Source organism: Grus americana, chromosome 1 (assembly GCF_028858705.1).
Source record: "Grus americana isolate bGruAme1 chromosome 1, bGruAme1.mat, whole genome shotgun sequence".
NCBI lineage: Eukaryota > Metazoa > Chordata > Aves > Gruiformes > Gruidae > Grus > Grus americana.
Genome location: NC_072852.1, coordinates 147,333,266 through 147,357,995, shown reverse-complemented (window position 1 = coordinate 147,357,995; position 24,730 = coordinate 147,333,266). Strand labels below are relative to the sequence as shown.

At 37.0% G+C, this 24,730-nt stretch overlaps 1 protein-coding gene across 1 annotated transcript in view; it reads left to right on the top strand.

The window, feature by feature from the left end:
- TSGA10 (testis specific 10) overlaps positions 1 to 23,817 on the top strand; it is a 39,749-nt gene extending 15,932 nt beyond the window's left edge. Inside the window, exons 8-18 of the mRNA XM_054813701.1 lie at positions 2,277 to 2,428; positions 3,832 to 3,947; positions 5,796 to 5,950; positions 7,041 to 7,096; positions 7,320 to 7,488; positions 9,677 to 9,787; positions 10,349 to 10,534; positions 15,150 to 15,352; positions 15,659 to 15,763; positions 19,550 to 19,684; positions 22,937 to 23,817. Of these exons, the coding sequence (XP_054669676.1) occupies positions 2,277 to 2,428; positions 3,832 to 3,947; positions 5,796 to 5,950; positions 7,041 to 7,096; positions 7,320 to 7,488; positions 9,677 to 9,787; positions 10,349 to 10,534; positions 15,150 to 15,352; positions 15,659 to 15,763; positions 19,550 to 19,684; positions 22,937 to 23,012 (1,464 nt within the window). The 3' untranslated portion in view covers positions 23,013 to 23,817. The remainder of the gene's footprint in view (positions 1 to 2,276; positions 2,429 to 3,831; positions 3,948 to 5,795; positions 5,951 to 7,040; positions 7,097 to 7,319; positions 7,489 to 9,676; positions 9,788 to 10,348; positions 10,535 to 15,149; positions 15,353 to 15,658; positions 15,764 to 19,549; positions 19,685 to 22,936) is intronic.
- Positions 23,818 to 24,730: the final 913 nt, after the last annotated feature.

Here is a 24,730-nt window from a genome sequence, read left to right as displayed (position 1 = left end):
TAGCAGTTAATGGGTTGTACTTGGCCTGGAGAGTGTTAACATGGAGCACCACAGGGGTTTGTTCTGAGGCCTGTCCTGTTTAGCATCTTTATTAGTGACCTGAAGGAGGCAACAGAATGTGCGCTCATAAAGTTTGCAGATAATACCAAATCAGGGAAAACTGTTAATATACTGAAGAGCAGGGCTATCATCCACAGGGACTAAGACAAGTAGGAAGAATGGGCAACAGGAACCTTATGAAATCCAACAAGGATGAATACCAATTCTTGGATTTGGGAAGAAGAGCCACTGGCACCAATACAAGTTAGGGACCAATGGCTTTGGGAGCAGCTATGCTGAAAAGGCACTGGAGGCCCTGGTGTACAGCAAGCTGTACATAAGCCAGCAGTGGGCTGTGGCGGCAAAGGCGGCCAAGAGTGTACTAGGCTGTGCTAACAGCATACAGCCAGTAGCTCAAGGGACGTGATTGTCCCCTTTTATTGAGTACTCCTTAGACCACAGCTGGAATACCACATCCAGTTTTGCCACTGTGGTACAAGAAAGACATTGTTAAACTGGAGCAAGTTTAATGGAGGGCTCCCACAATACTTGGGGCTGGAACACTTCCTCTATGAGAGGAGGCTGGCGGAACTGGGCTTGTTCCACCTGGAGCAGAGGTGGCTAAGGGGCACCTAAGTCCTACCTGCCAGTACTCATCAAGAAGTCAGAAACAGCCTTTTCACAGTAGTGCATGGTGGAAGGATGAGTAACAATGGGCATCAGTTGAAATGAGAAGGGTTCAGGCTGAATGCCTGTCCCATGAGGATAGTCGAGCAGTCTCTGGCCTTGGAAGTTTTTCAAGACTGGACTGGACAAAGCCTTAAGCAACCTTACCTCAGAGCTGGCCCTGCTTTGAGCAGGAGTTTAGACTAGAGACCAGGAGTCCATTCCACTGTGAATTATCTTATGATTGTATATTGTTAAGACCTGATGCTTCAAAATCAAATGTAATTGTACTGTTCTGGCAAGTCCTATTTAATATGGTTTAAGTTACTTGTCTGTGCAATTATTTGCTAACATATGGCGCTAAAATAGAAAATGAAAGCATAATTAAAGTGAATATAAGTTACGTATATTTACAGTCTTGGTAAAACTTGATTTTTAGGTAGATTAATGTTGATTTCTGTAGTGTATCTTTCTTCTAGATTTTGTGGTTATAAATTCTGGTTCATTTTCTTTTTCCCCTTCAGCACTTTAAATCCTACCAAGTTTATAAGTATAGTTCCAAGGATTATAATATTAAACTGAGTACATCTGTGATGAAGAATACACTGTAGGCTTAAATAGCTCTGAGTACTCGGAGCGGTAAATTAACTTTAACCACACGTTTGACATATGATGTTTTAGGTACATCATCTTATTTCTTCAGTTCATTTGATAACCTTTGAGGGCTATACATAAATATGAAATTTATGGTACTGGTTTTGAAAAATACTGCATACTAGAGGTTTACTGACTTGCTCTTCAGCAGTCTGACCTTTGATTATAGTAACACAGAAATTAGTACTGAAAGAATCAGTAAATGAGGAGAAGCATGAGGTGGGAATTTTTTACCTTAAAAGAGTTGTTTCAAATAATTTAGAAAGGATAGTTCTTTAAATGTTAAGTGCAAGCATTTTAATAATGAAACACAGCTTTCTTTAAACTGGAGATTTCAAACTAGCTTTGTTGGAGTCTGTGCAAGAGTTTCTAGACCCGTTCTTTGTTCTAGGTCCAGGTGTAAAGGCCTCATGGTGGTAACTTGGTGATATAGTGCTTTATGCAAATGTTTTACAGCGATTTCTGTACCCAGTTGTCGGCATACCTATCGAACTTAGTAGAGGCCTAAATCCACCTTTGGTAGTGTTGTATCCCAAACAGTGGTTTCTTCCTTCATACACTCATAATAATGTTTTCTGTTATGTTATTTTGCACTGAAAACTTTTAATGTTGATCAATGCCAAACATTTTTGCCCTTGGGCATAATTACCAGCCTAAAATTTTAATAAATGAAAATATTCCCAGAGATCTGAAAGATTGGAAATTCATTGTTCCTCAAAGGAAGCAAAATCACATTTCAGCTCTTTGTGAACTACCTTCAGTAGACTGGGAGTCAGGCCGTGAGTAAATGAGATACTCAGACATTTCTCCTTCAGTAAAAGATTTGTGCGAAAAACAGAGTATAATTTGAATTAATAGGAGAAATTCTATGTATAAATCAGCTTTTTTCAGCTTTTTATGTTTAATTATATTTATAGTTAGATAGTGAACGGTTAGAACAGATGTCCAAAGCGAGGCTAATGAAAGACACCATCGATTCTCTGGAAACTGAGATGAAAAGATTGGCAAGAAGAGCACTGGACTCTGAAACTGAGCTGAGCCGACAAGAAGCTGCATATGTTTCACTTAGGTAAGTAAAAGTATATAATTGCATTAATTTGATGAGGAATGTCAGCCTATGTTCATTGGTTTTCATAACTGTTATATAGCTGAAAGGGAAAGGAATTTACGATAGTTGTTCTTATGAGCCATCCTTCTTTTTGGAATTAAATTGTTTTCCTCATTGCTTATTTATATGTAAATATTCTTGGCTTGTTGACATTACAATATGCTGAAAACCATCTTTAGTGAAAAAATAAAATTCACTCTGACGTAGAGTTAGGAGCTTTCTATTGAAGCTGCAGGGATTGATGTTTTTTTGTGAATTGTGTATGAATTAATTTTTTTTTTTATTGGTTGTTTTTATAGAGGCATAAACTAATGAGTGTCACATGTAGTTAATTTCAAACATCCTTTTCCTAGTCTTGGAGCTTTTTCATGAGAGGAAATAAAACTGAAGCCTTGCATAGGGTTTATAGCCTGCTGCTCAACTGGAGTTCCCAATCATGTTCAGAAGCATGTAGTGGGACTAGACTCAATCGAAGCCTTTATGGAAGAAAGCATAGGTCAGTGAGTGCAAGATAAAAAAGGATAATTTACTGACTGTAGGGGAAGATCAAGCACCTGTGAAGTTTCTGCAGAGAGCTAAGAACTAGATCACAGACTGAACTAGGCTACAGAACGAACAGACTGCAAGAGAAGATACTGTCACTTTTCCTCTTGTATTTCCTTAAATATAATTCAGTTAGGCAAACACTCTCCTAAACATATGTATCCTTACAAGTGACTGGTGTAGTCGACACATGGGCGTTGTAGGGTTTTTTGTTAAATTTTGATTGGTGGGAATGCTGGATGCTAGCATGCAATATTGTGCTCGCACACAATACCTTTCTAAGGATACTGTGATTTCTAAAATAAAATTAATTCCTTTGCAAATCCTGTCCTGAGTTACAGCTGCTTTATAATAAGTTGTCAGATTTATGAATGCTGTAAAAATTGAGTTGTTGAAGGTTAGCTGCTGCTACTAAAATATCTTTTTCTTCCCCCACCCCCCTGCAAGCCAGGCTGGGTAGTTGTCCTCAGTTTCAGAATAAATAATATTACTACATGATTCGAATTTTGACTTGGATATAACTTGAGATAGGTCAAGCATTACAATGTATGTCCTAAATGATGATTTTTATTTTAATAATTTTTGAGAAGTTTTTATGTCCACTTGTAAAGAATTCTTCTTACTTTTTTGCAGTTCTTTACAGGAGTATTCAGACTTTAATATCCAGAGATTAAGGCTAACATTAATAAAATATCCCAAATAGTCTAAAATATACAGAAGAATCTTGCTTTTTCTTAACTTTTTGCAATTTTAGTGACATTTCAAAAAGGAAAAAAACCCCACCTTCTGAATTCTCCTTTTTAATGCTTCTGCTTTTCCAGTTTATTGAAAGAAAAGACAGAACAGAGTCTTTCAGAGACTCAGCAAAGCCTTATTAAGAAAAAATATGAAATGCAACTTACCCAGGAGAAAATCATGCTTTTGGATGAAAAAATTGGTGAGTGATAGATACAGATTTTGTAATAAAATTCAGTAGGCTAATTACTATACACTTTTTTTTTTCTTATGGGTTGAAAGAAAAAATGTTGAATGAAATAAATCTACTTTTGACGGCTTAACATTTCAAGTGCACAACATCTGTTTTCTTTCATTATTGAAAGGCTTTTGCATTTTAACATTATGTAATAAAGCTCTTGAAAGTAAGCTTCAGTGATATTACATACTGTCAGCTGAACAATGTGTGTTGGTACTGATGTGCAGTGTCTGAGCATATCAGTTATATTTATGATCCACTAAGGCGGTGGCAGCACCTCTTAGCATCATAAGATGATGATGACAGAATCAGGAAAAGATCCTTTATACTATATATCCTATATTATATATTGCACCTTTTTTATATTATGGGAGTAAAGGCGGTAGATACAGGAATTCCTGTAGTGTCAAGGAATATGTTGTGTTAGAAGTCTTTTTTTATTTTCCATAGATGGAGTTGACATAATCTGTTCTCAAACGCAGTGCTGAATTTGTGAAGGGAAAATAAAGCTAATGGCATCTAATGTTAGAGCTGCCTTACACTATTAAAACACCTTGTTTTCTGTTCCTTCCAAATTTCAAACCCTGGTTGTTTGGCTTTAAATATTTCATTCGAGATGAACATTTCACTCAAATGAATAAGTATTTCATTCAGAGTTAAACACCTTAGACAAAGCATTAAAAAATTAACTTAAGCCACTCTTGAGAAGGCTAGAGAAAAAGATGTTTTATCCATATTAAAATCTTCATATTTTATTTTGAAAGTCCTATATGACTGGTACAGTAAAGTAGGGACTTAATATTTGATAGGCATGTCAGTCTATGTGTTGTTGCATGCTTTTGATCATTCCCAGGAAATGTGACCAAATTAAGCATATTTTAAGCCTCAAAAAAAAAAAAACCATGAGGTTGTAGCCAGGTGGGTGTTGGTCTCTTCTCCCAAGTAATAAGTGATAGGACAAGAGGAAATGGCCTCAAGTTGCAGCAGGGAAGGTTTAGGTTGGGTATTAGGAAAAATTTCTTCACCGAAAGGGTTGTCAATCACTGGAACAGGCTGCCCAGGGAAGTGGTTGAGTCACTATCCCTGAAGGTATTCAAAACGTGTAGATGTGGTGCTTAGGGACATGGTTTAGTGGTTGGACTTGGCAGTGTTAGGTTAATGGTTGGACTCGATGATCTTAAAGGTCTTTTCCAACCAAAACGATTCTATGATTCTGTATAAGAATTGATTCTCTGACCATTTAAAGGTAAATGTAGTGTGTAACACTTTATTAGCTGAATGAAGATAGGGAGAGACATCTTTTAGAATTTGATTTTGTAGTGAGTAGATTGCTTTTTTAATTATTATCTTTGCAATGTTTAAGTGGTGTTGAATTTTATAAATGCATTACTCTTATTCACTTTTATATAAAGTTCATTTAATAGAAATAGGATTTCAGAAAAAGTGGCTAATCAATCTCTTTTATTTCATCAGACTACACGCTGCAGTCTACATATTGCTGCTGTCTATTGTAATTCTGCTTAAGCCTTTATTGTTATAATACCCAAGAAAGTTTTTTCTAATGATCTGAACATTTGCTGTTTAAAGATAGATTTGTTTTGAGCGAAGTAATTTAAGGCCCTGATCCACGGAAGAATGCAGTTCTGTAAGTATTACTCAGATTATTTATATGTTCCGAAAAGGTACATGCTTCAGTGTTTTCTTGAAGGGGAACTTTTGCCTTGTTCTTTTATGGTTTAGAAGTGTATCAAAAGAATTTTTATTTCAAATGGGTTGAATTACTAAAAATGAGACCTTTCTGCTTGTGTACAGATAACTTTTCAAGACAAAGTCTCGTACAACAAGAGGAGATCTATGCTTTGAAAGAAACAATTGCACAACTTGATAAAGAGAAGGCAACTTTGCAAGACTGTGTGGAAGAAGGAAGTGAGAAGATTGCTGCTTTTGAGGAAAGCCTGGCAATTAAAGTATGGTCTAAGATGTAAACAGTCACATAGTCACAAAAGATAAATAGGGAAAGGATCTATTGGGTCAGCACACCTATCTTATGTTCGTATCGGCAACAGTGCCTGGTGCTGACCTAGTTCTGCTTCAGTTTCAAGGCAACAATAAAACTCATAGAATCATGAAATGGTTTGGGCTGGAACGGACCTTAAAGATCACATAGTTCCAACCCCCCTGCCATGGGCAGGGACACCCTCCACTAGACCACGTTGCCCAAAGCCCCATCCAACCTGGCCTTGAACACTTGCAGGGAGGGGGCATCCACAGCCTCTCTGGGCAACTTGTGCCAGTGCCTCACCACCCTCACAGTGAAGAATTTCTTCCTAATATCTAATATAGATCTGCCGTCCTTTAACTTAAAACCATTACCCCTTGTCCTATCACTACCTGCCCTTTTAAACAGCCCCTCTCCAACTTTCCTGTAGGCTCCTTCAGGTACTGGAAGGCTGCTGTAAGGTCTCCCTGAAGCCTTCTCTTCTCCAGGCTGAACAGCCCCAACTGTTTAGTGTGGAGAAGACTGAGAGAGAATCTTATAAAGGCTTATAAATACCTAAAGGGTGGATGTCTAGAAGAAGGAGCTAGACTCTCCTCAGTGGGGCCCAGTGACAGAACAAGGGGCAATAGGCACAAACTGGAAAACAGGAAGTTCCATCTGAACAGGAGAAAAAACTTGGTCACTCTGAGGGTGACAGAGAGGTTGTAGAGTCTCCTTCTCTGGAGATATTCAAAACCCGCCTGGACACAATCCTGTGCGACATGCTTTAGGTGATCCTGCTCTAGCAGGGGGGTTGGACTAGATGATCTCTAGAGGTCCCTCCCAACCCCTGCCGTTCTGTGAATCTGTACCTTTATTTGCCAAATTAGATTATCAGAATTTTCAGCTTTAAACAGTACCTGATGAAATGTGGAAAATCACAATCCATTTTGCATTAAACAGTTAAATTAACCAGCTAGCTGAATAAAAGGAAAATATAAATAATCTTATTTAATTTTTTTTCCATTTATACTGAGGAGTGGTGAGAGGTTTATTTTAATTTTGTGTTCCTTTTCAAGGAGAAAATAATATCAGATTTCAAGATGCTGGTTTCTGAGTTGGAGCGTTCCACAAAGTAAGGATAAAATGTAAAGATCATTATTAAATTTTGATTAATTTATAACATTATCTCAAAAATTGAATCATAAGATGTGCTAATGTATAATTTTTTTTACTCTATTCAATATTAAAGTTTTGATTTGTTTCATGACTTGCAAACTTAATCACTGGAAAAGCTATCATTTGTATTAGGTTGGGCAGTATTGTCATACCTGAAGTATTTGTTGTTTGCCACATAGAAAATCTGCTGAAGCACTCTGTATCTGTGAGAAAGATATCACCACTTTGCATCAACAGCTACAAGAAACCACTAAAGAACTTGCACAGACTAACAAGAACAAAGAATCATTAGCTCAGGAGAATGACAGGTTACAAGAGCATCTTTGTAATATGAAGCAAGAAAATCAGGTATATTTGTACAGAGAACCCTTGAATAAAAAGGAAAATCATGTATTTTTCAAGTACTGCATAGAATTATTGGGCCCTCATCTGAAGTAAATCTGCAAACTAGTTTTTAAGCTCGCTTTTCAAACTTGCATATTGCTCAGCTCTCTTGTATAGTCTTATGTAATGGTTTGGGTATTTATCTGGGGGAAGAGCTAATTAATGTTTCCGATCTTCATGTAAAAACACTGTGGCAGTTATAACTATTGCTTATATGGGAAAGTACTATAAAGGAGGCAGCGAGTATTTCTTACACCGTGCTGTGACTGGCCCAGAGCACATACAAGCTTATGAATTTGACTTGCTGATAATTTAACACAGTATGCATTTTAATAAGGTTCAAAATTTTATTAATAGTATTGTATTTATTTACATTCCCTTTAAAGTGGCCTTTGGTTAAAAAAAATGCTGGAAATACTTGGTTAGAATACAACACTATCTACTGTGTAATTTATCTGTGTGCAGTTAGTAATTAAAGTAGTTAAAATACTTTAAAGTGTCATCCCATACATGCACAATGTTCATGCATCAATGTATCTTCCAAGCAGCTAGAAATTAAGCTTAATACCTGTAGTAGTTCATCACTGTGTAATGTTCTGTTTTTTTCATCTTTTTGTTCAACTTCTTGCCTTCATTTAGATTTTCTAATACTTGCTCTTTCTTCTCTGCATTTATTCTACTGCTTAGGATATCTTTGTCTTTGAAAATACTTTCTGCTTACCTGGCTTTCTCTTCCTCTAGAAGTGCTACCCTGTTTTGATGGAGCAGATTAACCTCACCTGATTTTAGCTGTATAAAAGTTTTCAGGCATTAAGGCTCCCTTTTACATGAAGAAAAGTCCTCCAGAAGGAGATTCATCCCATCCCAGTTTTTAGTGATTCATTTTATCTGTCTTTTTCCCTTCGTTACAGAGGAAGTGTAGCTAACTAGATCAGATCAGGTGCCTAATTCTGCACTGCAAAAATTAGGTGAGACAGCTCCCATGCTGAACAACTCTTCTCTCAAACATACTAATATTTTCTCTTTAGCACTGTCTTTGAGTATGCTAGAAAAGTAGCTTTAACTGCCAAAGGTAGTTTCTAGTGAGTGTCACTAGAAACATGGATTGCTGGAAGAAATTACTTTAGGGAATCGCTATTCTGAACCTTCTATCAGAATCCCAGTTGTTACTGATGTGGTCATCTGGTACAAAACACAGCCTCCTGTTGCTTCTAGCTGCTTTCAAAAGCCTCATGGTTTTCTTTGCAATGCCTGAATGCTTGTAGAAGCAGTTAGAAACAAAAAGTCTTAGCCTCACAGGATCAACTACTTTTTAATGGGCTTGCCTCTATAATATGTAATGGTTCCTCTAGGTTCTTCCATTACTTTAGGTGATATTCAAAGTATTTAAATTCACATTTCCTTTTCTTCAGTTTGGCTTACTGGAAAAGTTCACAGAACCTTTCTCAGCAATTCACAGCCCTTTTCACAATAGGAAGAATTTCTCCATAGCCTACTTCCTCCCCTCCCTGCTCCCCTCTCCACTGACCCCTCCATCTCACCCACACACACACATACTGGTTCTTACAGCTGAGTGTTCTCATAATAATTTTGTAAGGAAGGAAAAGTTTCTGAACAGGGCAGTTCAAGAAAGCCTTTCTGTAGGTTCTCTTCTTCATTCTGTTCTGTTTCTCAAGCAATAGTTGCCAGAATTGTGTCCATTCTCCTACTGGGGCTTTATTTCTCCTGATTAGGAGATAACCACTTAATTAATTAATTCAATTGTTAGCTGTCCTCTGCTTTTTTCAACATGTAAAAAAGAGGGAACTGTCTCTGAGCCCTGCTCCTTAAATGGGGCAGGCTATTTTGTTATGACCACCTAGCTGCTAAATAAACCTTCTGTCTTTTTCTTCTTAACTACTACATTCTTTTATTGATATTTTCCTTTCTCTTAAGAAGATTTAGCATTATTTGTAAGTCAGAGAAAGTAAATATTTTTGACATATGCAAAATTTCATTTATGGAAATATACATTGGTTAGATTTTATGTAGCCTTTAAATTACCTAGTTAAAGCCATGGGTTCTAGATACACACTAATTCTGTTTTGTTTTTTTTTTTAATAAAGGTGCAAACAGTATACTTTAACCTTATGAAACAAATCTTTCTTCGTAGATACTATATAAAAAACTAGCAAAATACCAGAAAGAACTTGATGATATGAAGTTGAAAGCCCAGCATTCAAACACAGATATTGTCAGGCTGAAGGATGCACTGAAGTCTAAAGTGAGTATATGGATTAAGGCTGTTAATAAAAGCTGTTGTTTTAACTAAAAGTGAAATTTTAACCATATTTCCATGGAATGATTTGCTTCCTAGCTGAAACTTATTTGCATTCTACTAACATGTTTTTAATATTTAGAACACATTTTCATTTGCAGTACATAAGTAAGAAATATATTCCAATGTGTTTTATATATATGTATGTGTGTGTTTATTAAACTTCAGAATTCAGACCGTGAAAAAGACAGAGCCTTGGGACTCTCTTGTCTTTATTACCATATGGGATTAATAGTAAAAAAAAAAAATAAATTCTGCAATATTTTGCTATACCTCACATTTGAAATGTTTACTTAGACATTTTTAACAAATGTCTTTTGAGCATTAAAACACAGCCATCTTGAACAAAACACTGGTTCATGAGAATTCTCTCAATGTTTTGGCTAAATGGCAAAGTTTTCAATGGAAAGAGAACATCCAATACCATGTCATACCTGTAGATGTCTAGATATCCCTATTTTGTAAAGCTTACTGTAAATTGTTAAACACACAAGGTTTATGTGTTAGGAGAGAGAGAACTGCGAGCTTTTGGAGAATTACCACAAAGCCTGTGAACAAGGAGAAAGTTGGGAAGCAAAATGCCATGAAACAGAAGGAGATTGTAGCTCTGTTAGACTGGCACTGATCAGTGTGGAGTCTGAGAACCGCAAGTTGAAAGAGAAAATGGAGTCCCTTGAAACAGAGATGGAGCAAGTAAGTCTGGTAGTATTTTAAGCCTGCAGCTGTTTAAAATTATGTTTAATGCCACTTCTCATGATTTAGAGATACTTGCTACAATGAACTGTATGGAGTTTGATTTTATTTAATAACGTGACTAGAATTCCACTAGTCACACTTGGAAAAAAAATCTTACCAAATAGCAGCATATTTCAAAGAAAAAAGTTTATAAAATGCACTCATGTTTGGAAAGACTGCAGGCATAATGTCACACACAACTCCACAGCATGCCTGAAACATACCTGGAACTTTATTACCTGTTACATTCCTGTCCCTGCTTTTTTTGCTTCCAGCTTTTCAACCTTTCCACTGCTTTAGGTGTCCCAAAGATCCTCTTCCCACTTGAAAATCTGAAAAACTTAAAGGGAAATGCACCCAGTATGGCTTTGGAAATATATTGCAAACATATAAGCTACCTTCTGGTTTTGGGTTGTTACAGTTTTTGTTGCAGATCATCTCTGCTTCCTGAATATCACATAGGCTACTGAGGGCTGCCCATGCACATTAGATACAGAAAAGAAACTGAACTGCTGCTCTTTAGAAAGTGGATGAGAACATAACAGTAGCAAAAGAGCATAGGAAGATTGTGTGGCAGATCTTGACATTTTTTTAATATACTAAAACTGGTGTGTGGTCCTAGTTTGTCCAGTGAGCCTCAAACGCGTAGAGATTTCATCCTTCTAATTCCTTCCCACATGCCTGCTACTAAGTGTATGAATAAACAGGCCTCTTCAAGAAAACTGTGTCAACAAATTGAGTCAGAATTCCAGATGTCATATTCAGGTTCTTAGCAGTTACATGTAAGGCACATATCTAAACCACAGAACTTTTTAGTCAAAAATCTCAACGTGCTTAGCAGTGCCCTGTGTTTCTTTTGCTTTTTTTTAGGTAAGATGGAGCTAGAATTAATGTGATGTGCTCCCCTTACCATCATTTCTTTGGATCTCATTCCTAATAAATGCTTCAAGGAAGTCACAGTGCTTTGTCTCTCCCTTTGCTTTTGCAAACCTCCCAGACTCATTCTGCCACCCACTGAAAATTAAGTAGCTAAAAGTGACCAGCGATACAAGCGTCACTGGGCAAAGTACCGGCATTTTTCAAAAAGGAAAAGCTAGGTTATGTTAATCTTAAATATACAAAATTCTGAATGCATTTAGTCAGAGCTGCTGCTGCTGAACTTCTCTGTAGTGTGACTTCTGTCATCTTGTAGTCCGGTGTCCTGGTTTTTGGCTGAGATAGAGTTAATTTTTACAAGAAGCTGGGAGGGGATGCAGCCAAGATGCCTTACCCAAACTCATCAAAGGGATATTCCATACCATATGACATCATGCTCAGTAGGTAAAGGGGGCTAGGTGGGGAGGAGGGATCACTGCTCAGGGACAGGCAGGGCATTGGGTTTTAGGTGGTAAGCAATTACATTGTGTATCACCCACTTTGTGTAGTCTTTTATAAGTATTGTTGTTGTTTTTTCCTCTTTCTTTGCTGTCCCAGTAAACTGTCCTTATCCCAACCCACAAGTTTTACCTTTTTCTTCCCATTCTCCTCCCCGTCCCACCTGGGTAGGAAGGGTGAATGAGCGGTGGTGTGGTGCTCAGCTGCCGGCTGGGACTAAACTATCATGCCTGAGTTTATGGGTGACAGCAGTGTAAATATGACTGACAGTATCTCAGCGTTCACTGATCATCTGCATGCAAGAATATATTTTATTGCTAAAATAAGAGGGTCTAATCTGAAAATGACATGGGGGCCATGGCAGAATTTTGACCCTTATTAGCTCTGCAGAAGGAGTAGAATTCTAGGAATAGAGTTTAAAATGTCAGTAGCTGATTTTGCTGTCAGAAGCAAGAACTCTTCTAATTTTTATATACAGGACTTATTTAAAGAAATAAGTTTAAAGTTTATTCCAGAATAAATGACTGCTGCCTCTTAAAATTCACCACAATCACAGAGATATTTTTGTAGGATTTTGGAAGCAGTTTTAAATTTTTTTTGCAGCAGAGTTTTGGTTATCTGATACTGCTTTACTGTAGCATTTAACAATGGAAGAAGCATGCAAGTCTCAGAGTTCTGTCTTAAGCAAGTCTCTTGTGAAAATGGAAGGACAGCTTCAAGACATACATTGGGAGAGAGTCTCTATACTTGCAAATCTCACATCTACGCAAGAACTTTGCATTAAACTAGAAGCATTCAAAGAATGATTAAATCAGCAGTTAACTTCCACAGCAGAGAAGGTAGAAAGGGTATGTGAAATATATTAGAAAAATGAGTTTATGCTAATGTTATAGGTAAGGGTTCTAAATCTACTTTGGGATCTAGAATGATCAAAAAGTTCACTACTGATGATTAGTATTTCAAGTTTTTGAATGTTTAATTTGGCATTCCTCAGGAGCTTACTCCTCAGAGGGTGGATGCTATATACTATTTGAAAAGCTCGCTGCTTTGCAAGGTTTTTACTATGAATACTCAAAAGTCAGGACTTAAAATTACTGGTTGTTTTCTTGAAAGATGCCTTGGATTTTACATCTAGTCACTAAGTAAGCAGAATAGCTGGAGTAGTTGATTGACAGAGAAATTTGACATGGACTTTAAAGTGCTTGACTGTTTTAGGAATTACCAATATCTCTTTAATAATCTTTATTTAATTTCCCTTGAAAATCAATTTCTGTTGACCTTGCTTTTTACAAAACCTACAAAATTAATGTTTGATAGGTAAATGTTTAAAAACTCAGCTTGGATAAACTCTGAAAAATTCGTACATACTCAGATTATTCAGATATTTTCACTATGATTCTATAACTGTCCTGTCAATCCTCTGCTCCAGCTGAGATAACTTTTTGTTCTTTACAGGCTTCCAGCATTCTCTTTTCACCTTTATGCCTTTTCCATACACCATGGGTAAAGCTGCTGTTTGACAGTTGGTTATTTGTTCCAGCCAAATGTGTGTAAGATGTCTTCCGTATGCCTATGGAATCCTCTATGATGCTTTCAATATGGAAGATTTCCAGCATATGACATTTGTCTGAAGCTTTCGTGAGATCAAATATGACTAAGTCTTCCTGGATCCTTCTGTGAGATTGTCAGTGAAAGGGCTTGCTGGGACTGTGGAGAGCAGCAACAGTTTCAGGAGAGAAAAATGTAGAAATGCAGTTGGAGAGTTGGAGGAAAGTCTGATGTTGGGAAATTTTCACTATTTTTTTCATACCTTTCAACCAGTAGCCTTTCATCAGCCATCTATAACCTTCAGATAGGGCTCTTATTTTACACAGTATTCCAATGCAGAAATCTGCGTGACTAGATTGCAGCATATGTATATTCAGAAGTGGAAACTAAATGTGATGCTGAATAATATTGTTCTTTCAGTGATTCTAATACTGTTTATTTTACAATAACTTATGCTATCTACAGTTTTCAGTATTCTTTTGTTCTGAAATACCAAAGTAGAATATCAAAGCTGTTTATAGGCAAGGGAACTAGGTTTTTGATTGGCAGTGGAAAATTGGATCTTTCAGGCTGAAGAAGTCTTTTAGTTCAGTTTGGTAAAACCAAATAATTTGAGTTTTGCTTTGGAAAGTGAAAAATGCTTTTTTTTCTTTTTTTTTTTTTTTTTCCCATTCCCCCCTCCATTGGCCTATGACCTGAGTTCTCTCAGTATCTTACTGGTTTGAACACACAAGTGGTTATCCTCTGAAAATTCTGAGGAATGTGCTCAAGTGGTGGGAGTTTGTTAAGATGTCTCAGTTCATAGATTTACCATGACCTTTGGGTGAGCATTAGAGTGCTTAATGTAAACTAGATTTGAGTAAAATACAGATAAAAGTGTTGGCAGTACCCCAAAGACATATTATAATACATACATGAAAAGATGAAGGAAAAATAGCATCTAGCTTGCTTATACTAAGATTAAAACAGGCAATTTTCTGTGTGACTGTAGCTGACTCAACACAGATTTTCCTGATATCTGGGATATTTTTTTTCTTTTTATGTATTTATGTCTCAGGTATGTCCATTCTTCCTGTTTCAGTGGAACATAATAGGTTTTATGGGTATTCTTCTTTTTTAGGTTCCCCCATGAGATGCAGAGGCTTAATCTCTTGGTTTGGATTTTATTCATTTTTCCTTTCCCCCCAGATTTATTCTTGATGCTCCTTTAATAAAATAAGTGTAATCTCACTGTGCTGGAGATGCAGATAGTGGTTTGTTATACCAGGTGTCATATTCTGCATGCAAATGGTTTATCAGTAGTTTCTTGCCTCAACAAAATGTAAAACTTCCCTCCTCTTTTTTAATGATTCTGTCTGCAGTCTGTGTCCATTGATCCATATATATTTCATAGCATTTTGTCATTTGTATCAAGTACATTTATATTCAGATATATACATTTGGTGAATTTATAAATCTGACACAGGATTCTGACTGAGGGCAAATATAACACTAATCATCCATCTGGGAATGAGAGCAAATTTTGGTCATTGAGCCCAGACTTCCTTTTCTCTTTTTCTCTTTTTCTTTCTTTCTTTTCCTAAAGGTTACCATAATAGATAGCCAGTAAGCTTAACAGACATACACCTAAAAATTTAAAATCTTTGTTTAGCTGCAGAGCAAGTGTGAGTCATCCAGTGCTGAAATAGAGCTGCTGAGAAAACAACTGGGAAATGAAAGAGCATCTATGAAAAACCTGGAATCTTTGCTTGCATTGAATCGTGAGAAAGGATTTCAGTCAGAGATAGCAAAGCAAGAACAAAACTCTGAAATTCAGTTTCTTAAGGAACAGCTTTCTTTAACAGAAAGTAAACTGTAAGTAAATGACCAGGAGAATATTGCAGGTTTTTTCATTCTTCCCAAGTGTATATAACCACAGATGGTTTTATAACTCGCTGCATTTTCAAATGGCCAACGTACTCTGGTTACTTTAACATCAGAAAATACCAAAAACCTGCTTCTGATTCCTTAGCTATACCCTAACAGACTTCTGTGTGGTGTTATATTTTACTCCAAAAATTTTTCTTAATCTCAGTTGCATGGTATAGATGCCCTTTTAATTTTGGTAACATACTTGGAGGATTATAGTTGCTGTCTAATTAAAGTGTATGGACTTTACAGTGCTGTGCAGAGTCGAGATTTTACTCAGCTCAGAAATAGAGCAGCTCAGCTAGAGTCGGAACTGGATATCACCAAAAGACAGCTGGGGACTGAGCGCTTTGAAAGGCAAGTGTGTGTTTTTGTATTGTGCTTCCTGCATCTAATTGGGATGAAATGCAGTATAGTACTAAGACTTGGACTAATTAGTAGGATAAACAGCAAAGTTTGATTTTTCTCTGCTGTATATCCTCTGTGTGTTCGTAGGCTATTCATGTCACTGAATTCAGTCTGTGTAGCTGTTATGCATACTGTCTAAATTAGTGGTCTAGGTTCCCTTTATAGCCAATGGAACAAGACAGTGAAATAAACTGCCCTCTAGAATTGCCTGATTTAGGATGGGATGGATCACTTTCTGAAGATGCTCATCTGTCTTCCTTATTTACAGCGATAGTCTTCATCTATAGTGATAGTCTAGATGACAAGTGATCTATAGACTACTAGTTCTGCGCTATGAATGGCTACCTTTTGGCTACGCCTGTACTAGTGAACTAAACCAGATCAGAGCATTCACTTGAGGGCTCCACACAACTGTATACTTGTCCATATAGTGTAATTGTTAGTACACACTCTGGACTGATTTTAGTCCATACCAACCCACGTTCTCCCAGGTACTGCTTGGGGCACAAGAAGGTGCTAGGGATGGTTCCCAAATCGCAGTATGGTCAAAGTAATTTTTTTTTTTCCATGGGAAGAGAATTTAACAATATGTACAGGCTGTTTCATATGATTTGGCCAGAGAGTGGTCCCTGGCCTGTTTCATGAGTTAGTTTATCTACATAGTCTCAGTTTCTTAAATAGTTTTCATATCTGTGAAACAACAGTACTTCTCTATTTCATGGATGTATTGAGGATAAAATATTACAGTGTCAGGCATTATTTTGGGTATGTAAAAGAGATGGCTGAAAGAAGCGGAGTGATGTGATAATAGCACAGGTTTGAGAATCAGGTGTCTTCTTTATTTGTAGTAAACTACTTTGTTGATATTCTGTTCTCTCATAAGTAAGGATGAGGGTTTTGGAGGAGGCATCCCTATACCCGAGGCTAGATGTTTTAAAGATGGATTTCTTAAATGTCTCAGCGTATGTTTCAATTTCAAATTGGATTCTCCTTTACCCCGATGTCATGGCAAAAACTGCTAAACTTTTGTGTTAGATGTGCAAGTCAGTTTAAAAGATGGCATTGTTTGTGCTTCTTCAGCTGCATAGAATGAGCCAGACCGTATGGTAACACAGGAGTACCTTTGTTTTAAAAGAAACTCAATCTTCTTCAGACTGTTGTTTCTCTCCTCCCCCTGTGTGAGTGCATCTGTCTCATAGTGCATGGGTGCTCCCTGGTAGGGATTGCAAGTGTTTCTTCTTTAAGTGTTCATTGGCAGAAAGTTGAATCGGCCTCCACACTTAATCTCTTCTCCTAGTTAAGGATAATTTGTTACTCATGTGGTTGTTTATAGTTGCAATGAGATCAACACTTAGTTTACAATTGGTTAGGAAAACAAATATTAGAGTGAGCCTATGCTGAGGCAAAGATCATCAGTATTCATTCCTGAAGAGAATTTCTCTTCAAGAGAATTACAAATATAATTACCTGAACTGTTTTGGAAAGAACAAAGCTAGGTTCCGTTATGCAGTCAGTTGCAAAAACAGTATGCAGAAATCTCAGATAGAAAAAACTGAAATGCTCTCATTTAAAAATCTGACATTAGATTTAGCTGTCTTTGAAAGACTAGATCTTTTTCCTTTTTTTGGCTTTTTCACAAAGACAAAACAGTGTCACTTCAATGTCCTGCAAAAGTTACAAGAATTCTATTTCTTGTCTGGTTTTCTTCAGAAAGTCATGCTTTACAAGAGCAGGTATCTATCTCTATTGCTTGTACGAAAAGGGATCAAAGCTCCAAGATGGCTTCTTACAGCCAATCTATTTTTCTGGTACTGGCAAGTGAAAACCAGAAAATTAGCCAGAGAGGAAAAATAATATCATCAGTATCATAATAGTATGTAATGGAAGCAGCAGACGTGAGTACTGACTGGGATTTTTTGTTGTCAGTTTAAAGAAGTGTGTAGGTGATACCCTTGTTCTCACACTGATTTAGCTAATCATATTGATTTACTGCCTTGGTGCAGAATGAAATAATGGCTGAAATTAGGTTAAAGGTGCCAGTGCTGTCAAGCCTTGAATGAGCACCAACACAGTGATACCAAGAGGCTTAATCCATCTGTCTGGGTTTCTCTTTACCAGTCAGGAGAAGCACCTCCCCATCCCTCCCATCCTCCTGACTGCGAAAGCAGTTTAGACTCAAGTGGAAACAACAGGTTTGATTTAGTGTCCTGTTCTGGCTCTGGTGACCAAGCATAGGGACTATGTCAGGTATCCGTGGACAGCCCCACTCTCGTGACTTGCGTATCTTTTTATCCCTTTCTGTTTCTTGACTCTCCGTTTCACTGCTCTTGTACCTCCCTTTCTCTGCCCCAGTCTCCTCCCAAATAAAAAAATTGCCCATAATTACTTTTCCCCATCAGTCATGGGGTTTTGCTACATTCATACCGAAACTTGATATTCTACAGGGCGATGTTACCTGTGAGAGGTGCAAGCAGCTGCACTCCAACTTCCCGCCATTGCCAGCACCACCTTGATCATTAAGACAGTAGAGCATATGCATAGTAAAGCCCTTAAAAAGCAATAATGCTAGTAAGACTAGCAGTCAACGTAAATAAGTCTTGTTCTGCAGTCTTTACAGCGCATATGATACCTCTCCAGGCACAGGGTTATGGAATGTTGGTAGCTAGGTGGAAGACCATTTACTGTCTCACTGGGCTCTGGCTGCTAGAGCGAGCCCTTTTCTTGCCTGTAGATTCAGATCTGTGAGCTGGTGCTGGATCTGATCCCTCTCCTGCAGGTTTTGGTGATTTGCTCCAGTGGTCTACTCCATAGGTAGGTCTGTGGTAATGGCTAAGCCATACTGGAGTCAATTTTAGTTCAATACCATAGGGGCAGTCCTTGTTATACCTTTATTTGCAAGGTTTTGGGCAACTTGGAGTCCATTTTCCAGCCTGGGTCAGTGATAGCCTCTCAATACGCCCATTCATTTATAATGAATCATTGCCCAGGTTTTACTGGGGTTATACTCTGAAACTCTGGGGCTGTTGTGAGCCAATTGTAGTTTCCCAATCCAACCCAGACTAGATTCTCCTCATGTAAACAATCAGCAGCCTGAAGCCAGAATCCCAGGTGAGTATATACCTCCAAAATTTTCCAACGTATTATCCAATCCCACGTACTTCCTGCCCCTATGCCCAGATGCAGGAGTTATGGATTGATCCAGTATCCAGGCCCTACCGTTTGCAGTCAAAATGACTAGACAACGATTTTACAACCTTCCCACTGAGAAGTTCAGCATCTCTTAAATATCCATTGGTTTCAGGGCACTTGAGGTAGACTGTAGTCCACTGGCCTTGCCAACTCAAACCAGCACATGAATACCGCAAGCAACATTGTTCTTACATTAATACCATTGCTGCTTTTAGTGATTGTCCTTATGTTGCAGACTTTTAAATAACCGTAAAATTAGGCTCTTCCTCCCTGGAGATTTTTACAATTTTTAGAGTTTAACCTGCAGCAACCATGGCTAGCTTCTGTGTTTTATGGAAAATGTATATGTAGAACTAAATCTGAGTAAGGGAGTAGAGAGAGTCACTTATCTGTCTTTCAGAGAAGAATATGATGAACACATCTCCTTATAAAATAAATAAAAAAGCTGACAATCTTAAATAGAAAAAAAAGATGATAATGACTATGAGATCATTTTGATGACTTTTGCAAAGTGCTTAGTCTCACTGTAAAATAATGTTTATTTAGGGAATGTGCTGTACAGGAGCTTCGACGCCAGAATTGTGCAATCTCCTATCAGTTAAGCTCTACGTTAAGAACATCATCACCTGAACATTCCCATCATCAATCTCCTGCTTGGTCTCTAGACTGGTCCCTGGAAGGGTAAGTGGTTTAACAGCAGTGAAGTTCCAAACACTGACGGGGAGAAAAAAAAAAAAAGATGAACTCTGGTATTTCTTGTCAAAATACTGACTGAATTGCATGGAATTACATTTCTCCAACAAAAGTTACAAGAAGATTCAGGACCACAATCTTTTGATGATACTCATTTTATTTTATTGAGCTGTATCAAAACTATATGATTAATAGGAACTACTTGCATCAGGATGCTACAGTCATAAATTCTTAAAATAGAAATAATGCTACAGACAATCTCTACTCGACTTGCCACCATTTTGTTCAGGTGTAGATGTAAATATTTTCATCTTTCCTACATAAAAGCTCCTAACTATCCAGCCTTTCTTCTTCTAGTAGTTTTCAGAATAGTTTATACATGTGCATTTTTTACAAGAAACATAAATGCATCCTCCAAGTCTTCAAATACGTGTAACCCTGAGGAGGAGCAAGCCCAGCTTTCTGTTTAACAGTCAGTGAAATGGAGCCTCCACAACATGCAGCTACTCCCCTATCAGTTTCACTCTCAGTGTAGTTTCATATCTGGTAGCTTGTTGCATCACACTTTTTTGGTAGATTGATGGCAGCACACATTAAAAAAAATGCCAGTTGAGAGGGAAAAAACCTCTCAATTCATGACTTGAAGGAAATGATTTGTGCTTTTGACATGGTTATGTACTTCCAAGATGAATTTTTTTAATACTTTTGTGTGGTTTAGTCCCAGCTGGCAGCTAAAGACCACACAGCTGCTTGCTCACTCCTCCCCCAGTGAGATGGGGAGGAGAATTGGAAGAAAAAGGTAAAACTCGTGGGTTGGGATAAGGACAGTTTATTAGGGCAGCAAAGGACAAGGAAAATAACAACAGCAATACTTACAAAAGACTATACAAAGTGGGTGATACACAATGCAACTTGCTCTCCGCCTGGAGCCTGATGCCCAGCCCATCTGGAGCAGTGACCCCTCTGGGGTGCTATGGTGTGGAATATCCCTTTGGCTAGTTTGGGTCATCTGTCCTGGCTGTGTCCCCTCCCAACTTCGGGTGAAAATTAACTCTATCCTAGCTGAAAACCAGGACAACTTTGTTAACTGAGATTATTACCTTTGGCACTTGATTAATCTTTGTTATCAAAGGCTCCTCTAAGTACATAGGTCCTAAGAATATGAGACAGGTTTCCTCAGGTCAGTGAGCTGATTCTGGTGCCCTTAGAAGGAAAACACAGCTGTGCAAGACAGTGATTTTGTAGCTATTGCCAATCCTTGATAGCAAGTACAGAGAGTCTTCATTCCTCTGATAGAACTGTGTCTACTCCTCCTTAGTCTGAGTACAGCATAGCTCTTATATTTGTTGAAATGAGCATTGTATCATTTGGAATGGTTTAATTTACTTTTAATTACCATAACAGTTTTTTCTATTTTTGATACTGTATAAAGAAAAGAGGGATCAATCCCTGGAGTCACCACATTGATACTAATGATTATGGTGGTTTTTCTATTTGTATCACTCCCTTTTCAGGGTGATAGAATTCCTTTCTAATTAGTAAACTTCTGGCTAAATACCAAATCAAGACTAATCTTCTACAAACTAGATTATGAATCCAACTCCTTTCTTGTTTGCTTTTTGGGTTTTGTGGGGGTGTTTTATTTGTATTTTTGGGGGTTTTTTTCCTGGCCTGCCTTATGTGGCATGATCTGCTTTTGCACATTCCTAGGGAACAATGAGTTTAAGTAAGGACTAAAAGTGAAATATGCGAGCCAGGTATAAAAACTTTGTTTGCTTAAAATCTTCAGCTGGTTTAAGCTAAATCTTTCTCAATTAAATCAATGTAGCTTTTGAGTGCAAATGAACTCTTTTGTTTTTCTGCTTAATTATTTGCCATTTTTGAGTGCTCAAGATATTAATATAATTCATAACTTTTTTCCTCATCCAGCTCTTTGTTATACTTTTTTGGCTAGCAACTAGGGTTGCTCCAGACTTAGTTACTTATACTAAATGGTTTGGGATTGTTTTCCTTTAAAAAAACTGTTCAATAAAAATAAAATCCGAAACTTTGGCAGTCTGTGCTATGTTTTAAAAGCTTAACTGGGAAGAATTTATCAGGTTTGTGTAGTGTAATGAAACAGTGATGAATAAAATAACCTGTTTGATAAGGCTCTCCTGAGATGAACAGAGATCTGAACGTGGATCTGTCTGCTTTGTATAAGTGATTTACATTTGATTTACCTATGTTTGGCTGAGTGCTCTAATGTCTGAATACGAAAGGTCTTTATAAAATATATGTCAAGAACTTAGAATCTGTATCAAGAAAAAGATGGAATAGTAGAAATGTCTGAAATATTTAGGAATGATGAAATAATTTCCATCCTGGCTAACTCTAGAAAGATTCAGACAAATTCATGGAGACCAGAAGAAAAAACAAGGTAAAATATGGCCTGAGAATAAAGCAAGAATATTAATGCAAATGTTTGGGTGTAATCATCAGCAGAATCACAGAATTAAGACTTTTTAGATAGATATGTGGGGAATTGATTAAACATAATCTAGGTGTAAGTTCCTGTTGGATTTAAAGCAGAATACTACTAGAAATAGGCGTCCAGGAGATGAAATCTCATTTTTCACTTGCTTGAAGACTAGTTACCAGGGTTTGAAAAAGGTATTGTAGAAACAACTACTCATTGTTAGCAAGGCTTCTTCCACAGCTAACATCTGACTGTGCAGTACATGAAGTATAATGAGATAACCGTGTTGGAATCGCCATTAATACCCTTCCTCCTCTCCAGTGTTTTGGTGCTATTTTAGCAGACAGACTGTGATGGGAGATGAGGCAGACAATCACTTTTTTTATTTTATTGAGAATGAGATATCAGAAGTAAATTGGACAGTAACTTTTTCTTACTCTTCCATCTTCCTCTCTGTCTATTGCACTAGACTCCTTGTTTCAGTAAAGAGAAAAGGATGTGCCTTGTAGTTTGTCTTGCAGACCTAGTGGGAAAGACCTTTTCTGTCTTATTTTCTTAAGTGATAGGAGTCCAAAGCTTGCCTTTCACCTCAAAGAGCGCATAGCACTTTTGTACAATGAAATCTAATCCTTCAAGTGATCTGGATTGACTGTTGAAGAGACTGGGAAGCCTGCTCAAAGTGCTTTCAGAATCAAAACCTTAAAATTTCACACATGGAAACATCAGAATGCATTTCTGTATTCACTGAACATGAAGCAAATTTGATTTCTTTTTCTTTCTAGGAATTCTTGTTTAAGGACTTATAATGTTATATTCACAATGGCTTGTGAAGACTCTGCACACCATCTGGAAAGTTAAAGTTTAATGCTTATTTAATTATCATTTTTCCCTGCTGAATGCTAAATTTCATTAAATCTATTTCACAAATGCTTGCACAGGTTTTTCATCACTCTTAATGTTGTTCAGTGGGAAGAAATCAGTCTAGATAGCTTCCTCTCCCATTCCTCTCCCAGCTCTTGTGTTATTGTGTGAGATGGCCCATCTCAGTAAACAGAAAAAAACCTACATGTTCCATCAACTTTACTGATAGTGTGCTTTTATTTTAAAAGTGTGCATACTTTTAAAGGATTATCAATATAACTGAAAAAAGGGAAAAAAATCATAATATGAAACTTTATTGGGGGGAAAAATGTGTCTATATTCAGGTGTTACGAATTCAGGTGTTATTTGGATGTATTTTTGCTGAACTGAGTATTACGGTACAGAGAATGCTGTGCCATCTCAAGATAGGAAGAGTTTGGGTTTTTTCCTCCCTTCAAACCTGACTGACTTATAAATTTGGATAAATAAGATACTAATGCCAGCAGATACCAGTGTTTTGATATCCATCTGTGAAGATATGTATTTTTTGTATGTTGCCATGCATACTGGAGGTGTGTTCAACTTCTAAGAATTTTATTAAAACTGCATGAAGTTTCTACTTAGAGTTCTTTAATGAGTGAGTACCATTTGGTGATAGTTATTGGCACTTAAAGTTGCTCTGAATTTCTGCACTTTATGTCATAACATTTGTCTGTGTTCTATATTCTCACGCTTTAAATGCAAGAGAAAATGTAAAATTCCTTATAAATCCTCTGAGAAATCTATACTTCTGTATTTGGAAAGTGAGAAGTAATTCCTGTTTAATTCATTTAAATTATCCTTTTTTTTTTTTAATAGATTCATCCTTCTTGGTATCTATATAAAAGAATTTTTAAAAAGGTCTCCAGTTTATTTTTGAAAGCACAGGCACATTGGTCATGGTAATGGTTTAAACGTACAGCTGGCATATATGTTCCTTCATATGAATTTGGTTTGTGATAACCTGACTGCTAAACATTAACATTCATATTTGAATAATGATTAAAGACAGCATAACCCATATGAATGCTCCTAACTGCCTTTTAAAACCTATTGATATGAACTGTAGATAGGAGTCTATGTTGCTTTTTGGGAACAGGTAGCTTTAAAAAGCCTGTAAAAGTATTTTGACGAATAATGTTAAAAAAAAAAGTAAAATATAAATATATACCTGTAACATAAATTCTAGGATTATCTTCCATAAAAGCAACAATATTTTTCAGTACAGGTGACTTGATTTTAATTTGTAGGTCCTGATTCTTCATTCTCTGTTTGGGGGACAGCCACAGAAGTAATTTCCACAATCACCAGTGTTAATGGGACTACTTCCAAGTTATAAAGACTGTAGAATCAGACATAATGATATTAACCATTTCCACATCATGCGGTTGTTAAAAGGCATATTGTAGACTTTTCCCAGATGAGAGAAAGTGGTCATCTCGTCATTCCAGAAGATGAAGTGGTTTATTGTTTTGCAATCATATTGCCACATTGATTTTTTTTTTTAGGTGATCACAAAAAGTTTGAGACGTGATCTTAGTTTATAAAACTAATACCTTATCATTTAGAAGATGAGAAGGAGAGATTAGATAAACATAAAATAGATAAAACTGAGTTATTTTGGGGAGTGGATATACTGTGCAGAGGCCCATGTCCAAAGATGTAATTCCTTAGCT